Source organism: Daucus carota, chromosome 5 (genome assembly GCF_001625215.2).
Source record: "Daucus carota subsp. sativus chromosome 5, DH1 v3.0, whole genome shotgun sequence".
NCBI classification, from domain to species: Eukaryota; Viridiplantae; Streptophyta; class Magnoliopsida; order Apiales; family Apiaceae; genus Daucus; species Daucus carota.
Genome location: NC_030385.2, coordinates 22743408 through 22756987, shown reverse-complemented (window position 1 = coordinate 22756987; position 13580 = coordinate 22743408). Strand labels below are relative to the sequence as shown.

At 36.2% G+C, this 13580-nt stretch overlaps 1 protein-coding gene across 1 annotated transcript; it reads left to right on the top strand.

Moving 5' to 3' along the window:
- Positions 1-5924: 5924 nt before the first annotated feature.
- Positions 5925-6389, top strand: LOC135152805 (uncharacterized mitochondrial protein AtMg00810-like). The gene has a single exon (XM_064093915.1). The coding sequence runs from the start codon at positions 5925-5927 to the stop codon at positions 6387-6389; it is 465 nt and encodes a 154-aa protein (XP_063949985.1).
- Positions 6390-13580: the final 7191 nt, after the last annotated feature.

Sequence of the window (13580 nt, the reverse complement as noted above, 5' to 3'; positions counted from 1 at the left end):
AATATTATTTGCAAGGCAAAAGGAGTCCGGTTCCCGGCCCTCTAGAGACCGCAGCGTGGACTGTAAGGATTTATTTATATTAATAAATATTTTAATTAATTAGAAAATTATATTTATAAATGTCTAATAATATTAGATATTTATTTATATAATTTCTGGATTAAATTAAATATTTATTAATTAAAGATTATAAGCTGTGCGGGATTAAAAGCATTTCTAAGGAGCTGGCTAAAGAACGAAAGTTTATATACTTTCGTTCACTGATGACAGTAGGCGTACATCCGAATTGAAGTGGGCATGACATTCTTAGAAAATGTCATACCATTTGCCTCTCCATGACATTTCCATATGCCATACCTTATATGGCTTGCATGACTTAAAATGTCATGCCAAGTGTTGCTTGAAGGCCAAGCTCAAGAATGTCATGCCATGCTTAGCTTGGAGGACAAGCTCAAAGAAAGTCATTCCTTCTTCCTTTTCAGCATGACTTTGTTTTGTAATGTCATATCTTTCCTTGTATAAGTCATACCTAAGCTTTGGAATGTCATATCTGGCTAGAATGTCATTCCTAGCAATGTCATACTAGTTCAAAGTGCTTGCCTATAAATAGGCCTTCACTTTCTTCATTTCAAAGTGTTCAAAGTATTGTAAAGCTTTCAAGTTGTGCTAAACTTGCTATTCGTTAAATCCACAGTTTTCTGTGCTTTGATCATTCGGTTGTTTTATACCGCTAAGTTAGAATACTTCCTGTCAAATTTATTCTATGAACTAGTGGACTTTAAAACTGAACCATATTAATTTAATAACGACTTTCAAGTTTAAATAACTTTTTACTTGAACCTTGTTTATTTAATTAATTAAAATCTGATTATCCAGTTATATCCAAATCAGATTTATTCCGCGCGAATTTTGTGACGATTGTATTCAACCCCCCCTTCTACAATCGTATCGGGACCTAACAATTGGCATCAGAGCGGTTGATACCATTTTCCGTATCAGATCCTATACACACTCTGTAACATTCAAATATTTTTAATTCGAATTAATTTTTTTTTTAAATTAATTTTGATTTAAAATATTTTTCTTTCAGTAATCCAAATCTCATCCAAACACTATTCATCTTAAATCTTTAAAAATGAGTACGCAAAAGATCAGTAGCATTAAAATCCCACCGTTCAGCAAAGAACACTTTGGCCTATGGACAAAGGTGTTACTACTCCCATGAATGTCATATTAGCACACGAAGAGGACGGTGTGTTAATACCTCATCAGGTCATTCCGAAAGAACTTTCTGAGTACACAGATGAAGAGAGTGAACAGATGAACTTAGATGATGCTCTTCAACAAATATTGGTGGAATCTCTAGATCCAGTAATGTACAATGCTGTTGTTAATTGTACGAACGCCAAGCAAATCTGGGATACGTTAGAGATTATCAATGAAGGCTCAGAGGAAGTTAGGGAAAACAAGAAAGAGATACTGATGGCTCAGTATGAATAGTTTGGTTCTCATCCCGGTGAAGGGATTTCAGAAGTATTTATCAGACTTAATAATTTGATAAATAATTTAAATCTGAATGGGAAATTCTACGACAAGAAAGAGGTCAACATGAAGTTTCTCTTAACCCTTCCCGAACATCTGGAACACAGAATCACTGCCATCAGGGAAAGCAGAGATCTGAATGAGATTTCTCTGGAAAGACTCTACGGAGTTTTAAAAACTTATGAACTAGAGCAAGTTCAGAGTAAACAGAGATATGGCTGGGGTAAAACACAGAACCATTCGAGAGCTCTAGTTGTTGAGTCACCTGTACTGGAAGAAAAGAAGAAGGATGTTGTTGTTCCTTCTAAGACTACTCAGGAATTTGTTGTACCTGAGATGGGTCAGACTGCTTCTTCCAGTGGTGATGATGAGTTCTATACAATGGAAGAGCTGGAACTGTTAGAAGATCAATCTCTATCCCTGTTTGCCAAGAAGTTTGGAAACATGAGATTCCGGAAGAACCCTTCCTATAAATACAAACCTACTGTTAGTAAGTTTCAGAAGGGAGGCTATTCATCTTCTACAAGCAAAGGAGGATACAAGACTGGGATGGTGGACAGAAGCAAGTTCAAATGCTTCAATTGTGGTGAACCTGGACACTTTGCAACTGAATGCAAACAGCCCAAGGTTCAAGGAAAAAGAAAAGATTCGTATGATGAGCTGAAGCAGAAGTATGATGCACTGGTTAGAAAGCATCATGGTACTTCTGGAAGTCAAAGTTTCAAAAGCAAATCTTATCTGGCAGAAGGCAAAAGCTGGGATGATACAGATAGTGATGAAGAGGAGCAGCTAGGGAATGTTGCTTTCATGACTAATACTGGATCATCTTCACCTCCTCCTGCTGGAAGCTTTCAGGTAGATCCTACATGCCCTAAACTGTTTATGCAATTAGGACTTGAAAGAGATGATGCTATTAAAAAGATGAAAACTGCCAATCTTAAAATTGATACTTTAGTCTTAGAAATTCATGCTTATAAGATGAATGAGATGAAAGTATTAAAACCTAAAATAGAACAGTTGACTATGGATTTAGGATTACAATGTGCAAAAGTCAAAGTTCTAGAGAAAGGTGAGATTGCTTTAAGACTTCAGCTAGACGAAGAGAAAGTGAAATGTAAAGCCTTTAAGGATGCCTCCATGATAGTCAAAGAACTTAATGATAAACAAGAGATCAAGAGAACTGTTGGAATAGGTTTTGACTATAACAAATCCGTAGGTAAGGCTAGTAACATTACTCCTTTTAAGAAGAGTGCTGAGGAAAGAGGGATTCCTTTTGTTTTGAAAGATTCCCTTAGACCTTTGTTTAAATCCTCAGTAGCTGAACCTCTGTTAGATACTCCTGTTGTCATTAAATATGAACTCAAACAGGAAGATCTTAAAATGAAAGAGAGTAATGAGAAGAGAGATGAGAGTCTGACAAACCTCAAACCAATCAAAGTGAAAGGCAATGTTAGGTTGCCTAAAGCTGGTTTAGGTGTCAACTCTGAGAGAACTAAATTCAACAAGCCTAATAATTTTGTGAATAGTAAGAACAAGAACAATAGATGTCATTCTACTGAGAACTTTAAATCTAATAACAAGGTTAGAGTAGAATCTATTGATGTTCCTACTACTATGACTGATACTCCTGTTGTTCCTGCTTTTGATGCATGTCATAAATGTTGTGGTGTTGATAATTGCATGACTTGTGCTTTCAATATGATGTCTGCTTATTTTAGAAATTTGCATGCTAAAAATGAAAACACACTCCTAGACAACACACAAACAATAAGCATGCTAGATCAAAGACTGCTAGTCCTCCTCGTGTCAGGAAGGAGACTTATGTTTCAAAGCCTAAAACCAAGGTTTTTAAGGCTGTTGTTAAGGAAGTAAGTTCAGTCAAATCAGAACCAAGTATCAGTCCAAGAGGCTCTGTTGTATTACCTGATAGAAATCAGTTTTTTAAGTATGCTGGACCCAATCAAGTGTGGGCCCCAAAGAATGTTTAATCAAGTTGTCTTTTGCAGGGTGCCAGTGGAATTGTTCGTGTTACCTGGGTGCTTGACAGTGGAGCGTCAATGCACATGACTGGCAATAAATCCCTGCTGGAAGACATAAGAGAAGGAGCTGGCCCTACAGTCAGTTTTGCTGATAATAGCAAAGGTCGTACTGTGGGATATGGCAAGTACAAAATTGGAAGGATCATCATAGAAGATATTGCTATAGTTGAAGGACTTCAACATAATCTCCCGAGTGTCAGTCAGTTCTGTGACAAAGGATATTATGTTCATTTTGAAAAGGAGATATGTATCATTAAACATATCAAGGATAAGCGTCCTTCACTATGTGGCATAAGGAAGGGCAATATATTCGTAGCTGATTTATCTTCAGGACCAGGAAACGAAGTTCATTGTTTCTATTCAAAGGCTTCACCTGAAGATAGTTGGCTATGGCATAAGAAGCTGTCTCGCCTTAATTGCAAAATTGTAAACTCTTTGGTCAAGAGGGATTTGGTGAGATGACTGCCTCCTTTGGAATTCACTCAACAAGGACTTTGTGAGGCATGTCAGAAAGGGAAGGCTAAGATAGCATCATACAACGGCATAGACACCCGTAACATTACTGAACCACTGCAACTATTACATATGGATTTATTTGGTCTAGTCAATGTGATGTCTTTATCAAGAAAGAGATATGCCTTGGTGATTGTTGATGACTTCTCTAAGTTCACATGGGTTTTATTTCTTGCATTCTAGGGATGAAACTCCGCTATTGTTAATTGATCTTATCAAGAAGATCGAGTTGGATTCTAATGATAAACTTTGTGTCAGAGCAATAAGATCCGATAATGAAACAGACTTTAAGAATGAAAATCTCAACAGATTTTGCTCCGACAATGGCATAACAAGACAATATTCAGCGCCAAGGACTCCGCAACAGAATGGAGTAGTAGAAAGGAATAATCGTACCTTAATTGAAGCTGCAAGGACAATGCTAAGAAAATCAAGGTTGCCCGTCTACTTTTGGGCTGAAGCTGTGAATACTTCTTGTTACACCCAGAATTGAACTCTGATCAACAAGGAACACATGAAAACTCCTTATGAGTGTATGAACGTAAAGAAACCAATGGTCAAGTACTTTCATGTATTTGAGCTAAATGCTTTGTGCTTAAGGTTGGAGATGAACATCGTGGCAATTTTGAACCCAAAGCACTTAAAGCAATTTTTTTGTTGGTTATTCTCATAGAGCATATAAGGTGTTTATCATTGATCAATTACAAGTCAAAGAAAGTGTCAACGTTACTTTTGACGACACTAAACTCCCAAGTATCCAAATTGAAGATCCATCTGAGTCACTAAATTTTGATAATTATCCGGACTCAGACTCGAATGATGATAATGAAGCACCTGTTGTTGCAACAGGTAATGACAATAACAATGTTGATAATGATTAAGGTAATGGTGGAGAAAACAATGGAAACACTGTGGACTCTATTAATACTAGTGGTGGATCATCTAGTCAACCTGGCAGCAACTCAGGGGGAGATGGTGGATCAACTAGTCAGCCTCAACATCACAATGATAATTCTGGCGAATCATCAAGATTGAATCTTCCAAGGAAAAGATCTAAAGTAGAGATCATCCTTTTGATCTAATCATTGGTGATCCAGATGTTGGTGTTCGGACTAGGAGTGCAACTCATAATGAATGTTTATATTCGAGTTTTCTTTCTCAGGAAGAAACGAAGAAAATTGAAGATGCACTAGCCGATCCGGATTGGGTTCTTTTCATGCAAGAAGAACTTAATCAATTTAAGAGACAAGAAGTCTGGGCCCTGGTTCCAAGACCAAAGAACAAGTCTGTTATATTGGAACTAGATGGGTCTACCATAATAAACTTGATAGTGATGGCATTGTTGTACGAAACAAAGCCATACTGGTTGCTAAAGGTTAATCCTGGGATGAGGGAATTTATTATGATGAAACCTATGCTCCAGTTGCACGTCTTGAGGCCATCAGAATTTTTCTTGCATTTGTTGCACACTCCAACTTCAAAGTTTATGAAATGGATGTGAAAACTGCATTTCTGAATGGAAAGCTTGAAGAGGAAGTTTATCTTGAACAGCCCCCTCGCTTTGAAAATCCAGAGTTTGCTGATTTTGTATACTTCTTGTTTAAACCTTTTTACGGACTCAAGCAGTCACCACGAAGCTTGTATGACACTCTCTTTGAAGTTTTACTTGAAAATGGTTTCACTAGAGGTGTCATAGACAAAACTCTCTTTTACGAATTGCATGAAAATAATATGATATTTGTTCAAGTATATGTTGATGATATTATATTTGGTTCTACTAATGAAAACTTGTGCAAGAGATTTGCTAAGTTGATGCAGAGTAGGTACGAGATGAGTATGATGGGTGAACTGTCATTCTTTCTTGGTCTTCAAGTAAGTCCGAAAGATGATGGGATCTTCATTTGCCAATCAAAATATGTCAGAGCTCTTATAGAAGACTCTTCACCGGCAAAGACACCCATGGCCACTCCCACTAAGCTTGACCAGGACAAATCTGGTAAGAAAGTTAATATTTCAAGCTTTAGAGGTATGATTGGCTCATTACTCTATCTCACTGCAAGTAGACCTGATATAATGTTTGTAACATATTTATGTGCAAGGTTCCAAAGTGATCCCAAAGAGTCACATCTTATAGCTGTTGAAAGAATTTTTAGATATCTTAACGGTACACCTAATCTAGGTATCTGGTACCCTAAGAATACCAGGTTTGACCTAACAGGCTATACAGATTCTGATTATGCAGGATGCAGGATAGACAGGAAAAGCACTTCTGGAAGCTGTCAGTTTCTAGGATGACGGTTGGTTTCCTGGCACAGTAAGAAACAACACTCAGTATCTACCTCGACGGCCGAAGCAGAATATATTGCGGCAGGTAGCTGTTGTGCTTAGATCTTATGGATTAGGAATCAGCTTAATGACTATGGACTTGTATTAAACAAAATTCATATATTTTGTGTTAATACATGTGCGATAGCCATTTCCAACAATCCTGTACAACATTCTAGAACAAAGCACATTGACATAAGGTATCATTTTATTAGAGAACATGTCATGAATGGAACTGTGGTGTTACACTTTGTACCATCAGCCGATTAGATTGCTGACATCTTCACTAAACCACTTGATGAATCCACTTTCTCAAGATTGGTTTGTGAACTTGGAATGTTAAACATGACATGAGCTCTTGTAAATAGTTTTTATGTTTATTTCTATTTTAATTTTGTTGCATGCTTGTAAAGTATCTCTTATTGATATCTATATTGTGAAAATTAATATTGTGAATATTTCTGTGGTTGGTAAATATTCAAGTAATCGACGGTTGCAATAACTTTGTCGTCCATATCAGGGATAGACATTGGAATTGCTGGTTCTTTATTGAACCAAGTGCCTTCATAGGCATCCGAGGGAAACTTGGACACGTTGCCATCTAAAACGTCTTTGTCTACCCTCCCGGAAGGAACATTTCCGGATCCCCAATGGGATCTTTCACCCTTGAAGGTGAAAGGCAATCTACTCTGCTAGAGGATTCTTCTAAGGATCATGTGCCGTAACAGGAATCTGAGGGAAACATAGGTTTCATGCCATTGAAAGGCCTATTGTCTACCCTCCTAGAATCAAACTCTGGATCCTTTAAAGGATTTACTACTCTCTGAAAGTAGTAGGCAACTTGTGGACTATGACTTGGATTTATCCGATGAGTCTACATGGATTGGGAATTACGAACTCCCATTGCACCACCAATGACCTTCCATGAGGAGGCAAAGGTGATCTTAAATTGCAGGTACATCACACTTTGGAAGCTCAGGATTTGTGTGGAGTGAAACACTTACAGAACTTGTGAGTGAAACCTTTACCCATAAACTGAGAGATATTTTGAGTGTCGAGTGATACACCTGCAGAATGTTTTAGTGAGACACCCACTGTTTACCACATTTAAACCGTATTATTCAAAATTGGTATCTAATATGTTTTATCTAAGTGGATGCTTACTATGGTTACTTTTCTACTGGATACACCTTCTACGAAGCCCTGTCTTCTTCATAATAGATTCAGTCATTCAATGTCTTATCTAATCAGTTGGTATCATTATTGATAACAATTGAGGATTCCTCAACTAAGGGGGAGAAATATTGACAAAACTCTGAGGAACTCTGAGGGGGAGAATATTCTATGATCCATGATCTTAAAGGGAGAATGTTCTATGCCTCACTTAGGTGGAGAATATTCATGTTCTAATCTATCATCTAAGGAGGAACCTATGAGGGAGAAGATTAAGGGAGAATTACATGTTAGATCTTGGAAGGTGATTGCAAGGCCTTGGAGAGATTGAAAGGTCTTAAGTGATTGAAAGGCATTTCAGAAAAAGTAGCTGTCTGAAGAAAAATGAAGACTGGTACAATGTTATATGTATTACCAGAAACCATCTACTATGTACATTTTAATGTTTTATGTTTCTCTTATCAATTGGGATTGTTCCTAATAGGTTGAGTTGGTAATTATGTTTATTGAGTCATAGAAAGTTGTTAGTTATTGTTAGTTGAGTTATCCTCATCTGAATTTGTGTGTTAGTGTTTAACAAACAAATAGGGGGAGATTGAAAGGCCTTTTTGCAAGGTACATGTCTAAGCCTATTTGTACAACTGGTGATAACTCAACTTGTGTTTGATGACCTGACAACTTGTAACTCAACTTGTAACTCAACCTGGATTAGTCTCTGATAAGTTATGATAATAGATAGTTTAGCTGGAATCAGATCAAGAAAGTAAAGTGGATACAAGAATCAGAATGTCAGAAGAATTCCAAGATATCCGCTACAAGCCACTGGAAGAAGTTCATTTCATATGATCAAGCCTCGGTGCTAAATAAATTGTGTAGCAGTTCAAGGAGTTCAGAAGGTACGAAGATTCAAGTATTTATTTCATCAGAGATTCCATATGTGTACTGAAATGAAGTTGAACTAGAAGATGAAGATTCGAAGACCCGACCACAGCTCAAATGTTTAATTGATGGAGAATATTCAATTTAGTTAGGCACAAATGAACCAGACAGTACATTTGTGTGTCAGCTATTTATATTGAATATTTAACATCAAAGGAAGGTGGTCGTTCAAGCCGAGTGATGATCAAGACGAAGGCTCAAGACAGTTGCTTTCTGGGATATACACTTTTTAATTAATTCTTTGTTAAATAATTAATCTCTATTAATTTATTTAGTTGTTAAATTAATTCAATTTGAATTAATTTGATAATTAAGTTTATTAATAAGTTAATTGATTTAGAATTAATTTACAAAAGAAAGCAAAAGAAAGAAGGCTAAAAGGAAGGACAAGGAGACCGTCGCTCAGACCTGTCTAGCTATGGGAAAAAGAATTATCACCAACGCAATGGAGTGTGATATATTCTTAATGCTGGAAACCCGGTTGGAATTGATTTATAATTTTCAAAGCAAAAGGGATCTGGTTCTAGACCCACAAGAGACCGAATCTTAGACTTGTCTGACTATGAGGAAAAAGAATTATCACCAATGCTATGGAAAGTGATATAATCTTAAAGCCGGAACCCCGGATGGAATTAAAATATTATTTGCAAGGCAAAAGGAGTCCGGTTCCCGGCCCTCTAGAGACCGCAGCGTGGACCGTAAGGATTTATTTATATTAATAAATATTTTAATTAATTAGAAAATTATATTTATAAATGTCTAATAATATTAGATATTTATTTATATAATTTTTGGATTAAATTAAATATTTATTAATTAAAGATTATAAGCTGTGCGGGATTAAAAGCATTTCTAAGGAGCTGGCTAAAGAACGAAAGTTTATATACTTTCGTTCACTGATGACAGTAGGCGTACATCCGAATTGAAGTGGGCATGACATTCTTAGAAAATGTCATACCATTGGCCTCTCCATGACATTTCCATATGCCATACCTTATATGGCTTGCATGACTTAAAATGTCATGCCAAGTGTTGCTTGAAGGCCAAGCTCAAGAATGTCATGCCATGCTTAGCTTGGAGGACAAGCTCAAAGAAACTCATTCCTTCTTCCTTTTCAGCATGACTTTGTTTTGTAATGTCATATCTTTCCTTGTATAAGTCATACCTAAGCTTTGGAATGTCATATCTGGCTAGAATGTCATTCCTAGCAATGTCATACTAGTTCAAAGTGCTTGCCTATAAATAGGCCTTCACTTTCTTCATTTCAAAGTGTTCAAAGTATTGTAAAGCTTTCAAGTTGTGTTAAACTTGCTATTCGTTAAATCCACAGTTTTCTGTGCTTTGATCATTCGGTTGTTTTATACCGCTAAGTTAGAATACTTCCTGTCAAATTTATTCTATGAACTAGTGGACTTTAAAACTGAACCATATTAATTTAATAACGACTTTCAAGTTTAAATAACTTTTTACTTGAACCTTGTTTATTTAATTAATTAAAATCTGATTATCCAGTTATATCCAAATCAGATTTATTCCGCGCGAATTTTGTGACGATTGTATTCAACCCCCCCTTCTACAATCGTATCGGGACCTAACAATGAAACTACAAGTTTATTTTAATTTAAACAACAGAAAATGAAGCTACAAGTTGTTTTCAACTTCAAACGAGTCTGGAATGAAGCTACAAGTTGTTTCCAAATTCAATCTAGCCAATAATGAAGCAACAAGTTGTTTACATGCTTAAACGAGTCAAGAGTGAAACTACAAGTTGATTCTAATTTTAAACAACCGAAAATGAAGCTACAAGTTGTTTTCAACTTCAAACGAGTCTGGAATGAAGCTACAAGTTGTTTCCAACTTCAATCCAGCCAATAATGAAGCAACAAGTTGTTTCCGGGCTCAAACGAGTCAAGAATGAAACTAAAAGTTGATTCTCATTTTAAACAACTGAAAATGAAGCTACAAGTTGTTTTCAACTTCAAGCGAGTCTGGAATGAAGCTACAAGTTGTTTCCAACTTCAATCTAGCCAATAATGAAGCAACAAGTTGTTTCCGGGCTCAAACGAGTCAAGAATGAAACTAAAAGTTGATTCTCATTTTAAACAACCGAAAATGAAGCTACAAGTTGTTTTCAACTTCAAGCGAGTCTAGAATGAAACTACAAGTTGTTTCCAACTTCAATCTAGCCAATAATGAAGCAACAAGTTGTTTCCGGTCTCAAACGAGTCAAGAATGAAACTACAAGTTGATTTTAATTTTAAGCAACCGAAAATGAAGCTACAAGTTGTTTTCAACTTCAAACGAGTCTGGAATGAAACTACAAGTTGTTTCCAACTTCAAACTAGCCAATAATGAGGCAGCAAGTCGTTTCCGGGCTCAAACGAGTCAAGAATGAAACTACAAGTTCCTTCTAATTTTGAACAACCGAAAATGAAGCTACAAGTTGTTTTCAACTTTAGACGAGTCTGGAATGAAACTACAAGTTGTTTCCAACTTCAATCTAGCCAATAATGAAGCAACAAGTTGTTTCCGGGCTCCAACGAGTCAAGAATGAAACTACAAGTTGAATTTAATTTAAACAACCGAAAATGAAGCTACAAGTTGTTTTCAACTTCAAACGTGTCTGGAATGAAGCTACAAGTTGTTTCCAACTTCAATCTAGCCAATAATGAAGCAATAAGTTGTTTACATGCTCAAACGAGTCAAGAGTGAAACTACAAGTTGATTCTAATTTTAAACAACCGAAATTGAAGCTACAAGTTGTTTTCAACTTCAAACAAGTCTGGAATGAAGCTACAAGTTGTTTCCAACTTCAATCTAGCCAATAATGAAGCAACAAGTTGTTTCCGGGCTCAAACGAGTCAAGAATGAAACTAAAAGTTGATTCTCATTTTAAACAACCGAAAATGAAGCTACAAGTTGTTTTCAACTTCAAGCGAGTCTGGAATGAAGCTACAAGTTGTTTCCAACTTCAATCTAGCCAATAATGAAGCAACAAGTTGTTTCCGGTCTCAAACGAGTCAAGAATGAAACTACAAGTTGATTTTAATTTTAAACAACCGAAAATGAAGCTACAAGTTGTTTTCAACTTCAAACGAGTCTGGAATGAAACTACAAGTTGTTTCCAACTTCAAACTAGCCAATAATGAGGCAGCAAGTCGCTTCCGGGCTCAAACGAGTCAAGAATGAAACTACAAGTTCATTCTAATTTCAAACAACCGAAAATGAAGCTACAAGTTGTTTTCAACTTCAAACGAGTCTGGATTAAAGCTACAAGTTGTTTCCAACTTCAATCTAGCCAATAATGAAGCAACAAGTTGTTTCCGGGCTCAAACGAGTCAAGAATGAAACTACAAGTTTATTTTAATTTAAACAACAGAAAATGAAGCTACAAGTTGTTTTCAACTTCAAACGAGTCTGGAATTAAGCTACAAGTTGTTTCCAAATTCAATCTAGCCAATAATGAAGCAACAAGTTGTTTACATGCTTAAACGAGTCAAGAGTGAAACTACAAGTTGATTCTAATTTTAAACAACCGAAAATGAAGCTACAAGTTGTTTTCAACTTCAAACGAGTCTGGAATGAAGCTACAAGTTGTTTCCAACTTCAATCTAGCCAATAATGAAGCAACAAGTTGTTTCCGGGCTCAAACGAGTCAAGAATGAAACTAAAAGTTGATTCTCATTTTAAACAATTGAAAATGAAGCTACAAGTTGCTTTCAACTTCAAGCGAGTCTGGAATGAAGCTACAAGTTGTTTCCAACTTCAATCTAGCCAATAATGAAGCAACAAGTTGTTTCCGGGCTCAAACGAGTCAAGAATGAAACTAAAAGTTGATTCTCATTTTAAACAACCGAAAATGAAGCTACAAGTTGTTTTCAACTTCAAGCGAGTCTAGAATGAATCTACAAGTTGTTTCCAACTTCAATCTAGCCAATAATGAAGCAACAAGTTGTTTCCGGTCTCAAACGAGTCAAGAATGAAACTACAAGTTGATTTTAATTTTAAGCAACCGAAAATGAAGCTACAAGTTGTTTTCAACTTCAAACGAGTCTGGAATGAAACTACAAGTTGTTTCCAACTTCAAACTAGCCAATAATGAGGCAGCAAGTCGTTTCCGGGCTCAAACGAGTCAAGAATGAAACTACAAGTTCCTTCTAATTTTGAACAACCGAAAATGAAGCTACAAGTTGTTTTCAACTTTAGACGAGTCTGGAATGAAACTACAAGTTGTTTCCAACTTCAATCTAGCCAATAATGAAGCAACAAGTTGTTTCCGGGCTCCAACGAGTCAAGAATGAAACTACAAGTTGAATTTAATTTAAACAACCGAAAATGAAGCTACAAGTTGTTTTCAACTTCAAACGTGTCTGGAATGAAGCTACAAGTTGTTTCCAACTTCAATCTAGCCAATAATGAAGCAATAAGTTGTTTACAAGCTCAAACGAGTCAAGAGTGAAACTACAAGTTGATTCTAATTTTAAACAACCGAAATTGAAGCTACAAGTTGTTTTCAACTTCAAACAAGTCTGGAATGAAGCTACAAGTTGTTTCCAACTTCAATCTAGCCAATAATGAAGCAACAAGTTGTTTCCGGGCTCAAACGAGTCAAGAATGAAACTAAAAGTTGATTCTCATTTTAAACAACCGAAAATGAAGCTACAAGTTGTTTTCAACTTCAAGCGAGTCTGGAATGAAGCTACAAGTTGTTTCCAACTTCAATCTAGCCAATAATGAAGCAACAAGTTGTTTCCGGTCTCAAACGAGTCAAGAATGAAACTACAAGTTGATTTTAATTTTAAACAACCGAAAATGAAGCTACAAGTTGTTTTCAACTTCAAACGAGTCTGGAATGAAACTACAAGTTGTTTCCAACTTCAAACTAGCCAATAATGAGGCAGCAAGTCGCTTCCGGGCTCAAACGAGTCAAGAATGAAACTACAAGTTCATTCTAATTTCAAACAACCGAAAATGAAGCTACAAGTTGTTTTCAACTTCAAACGAGTCTGGATTAAAGCTACAAGTTGTTTCCAACTTCAATCTAGCCAA

Excerpts from the sequence above, each read along its gene's own strand:
- LOC135152805 (XM_064093915.1), top strand. The coding sequence starts at position 5,925 with ATGAGTATGATGGGTGAACTGTCATTCTTTCTTGGTCTTCAAGTAAGT.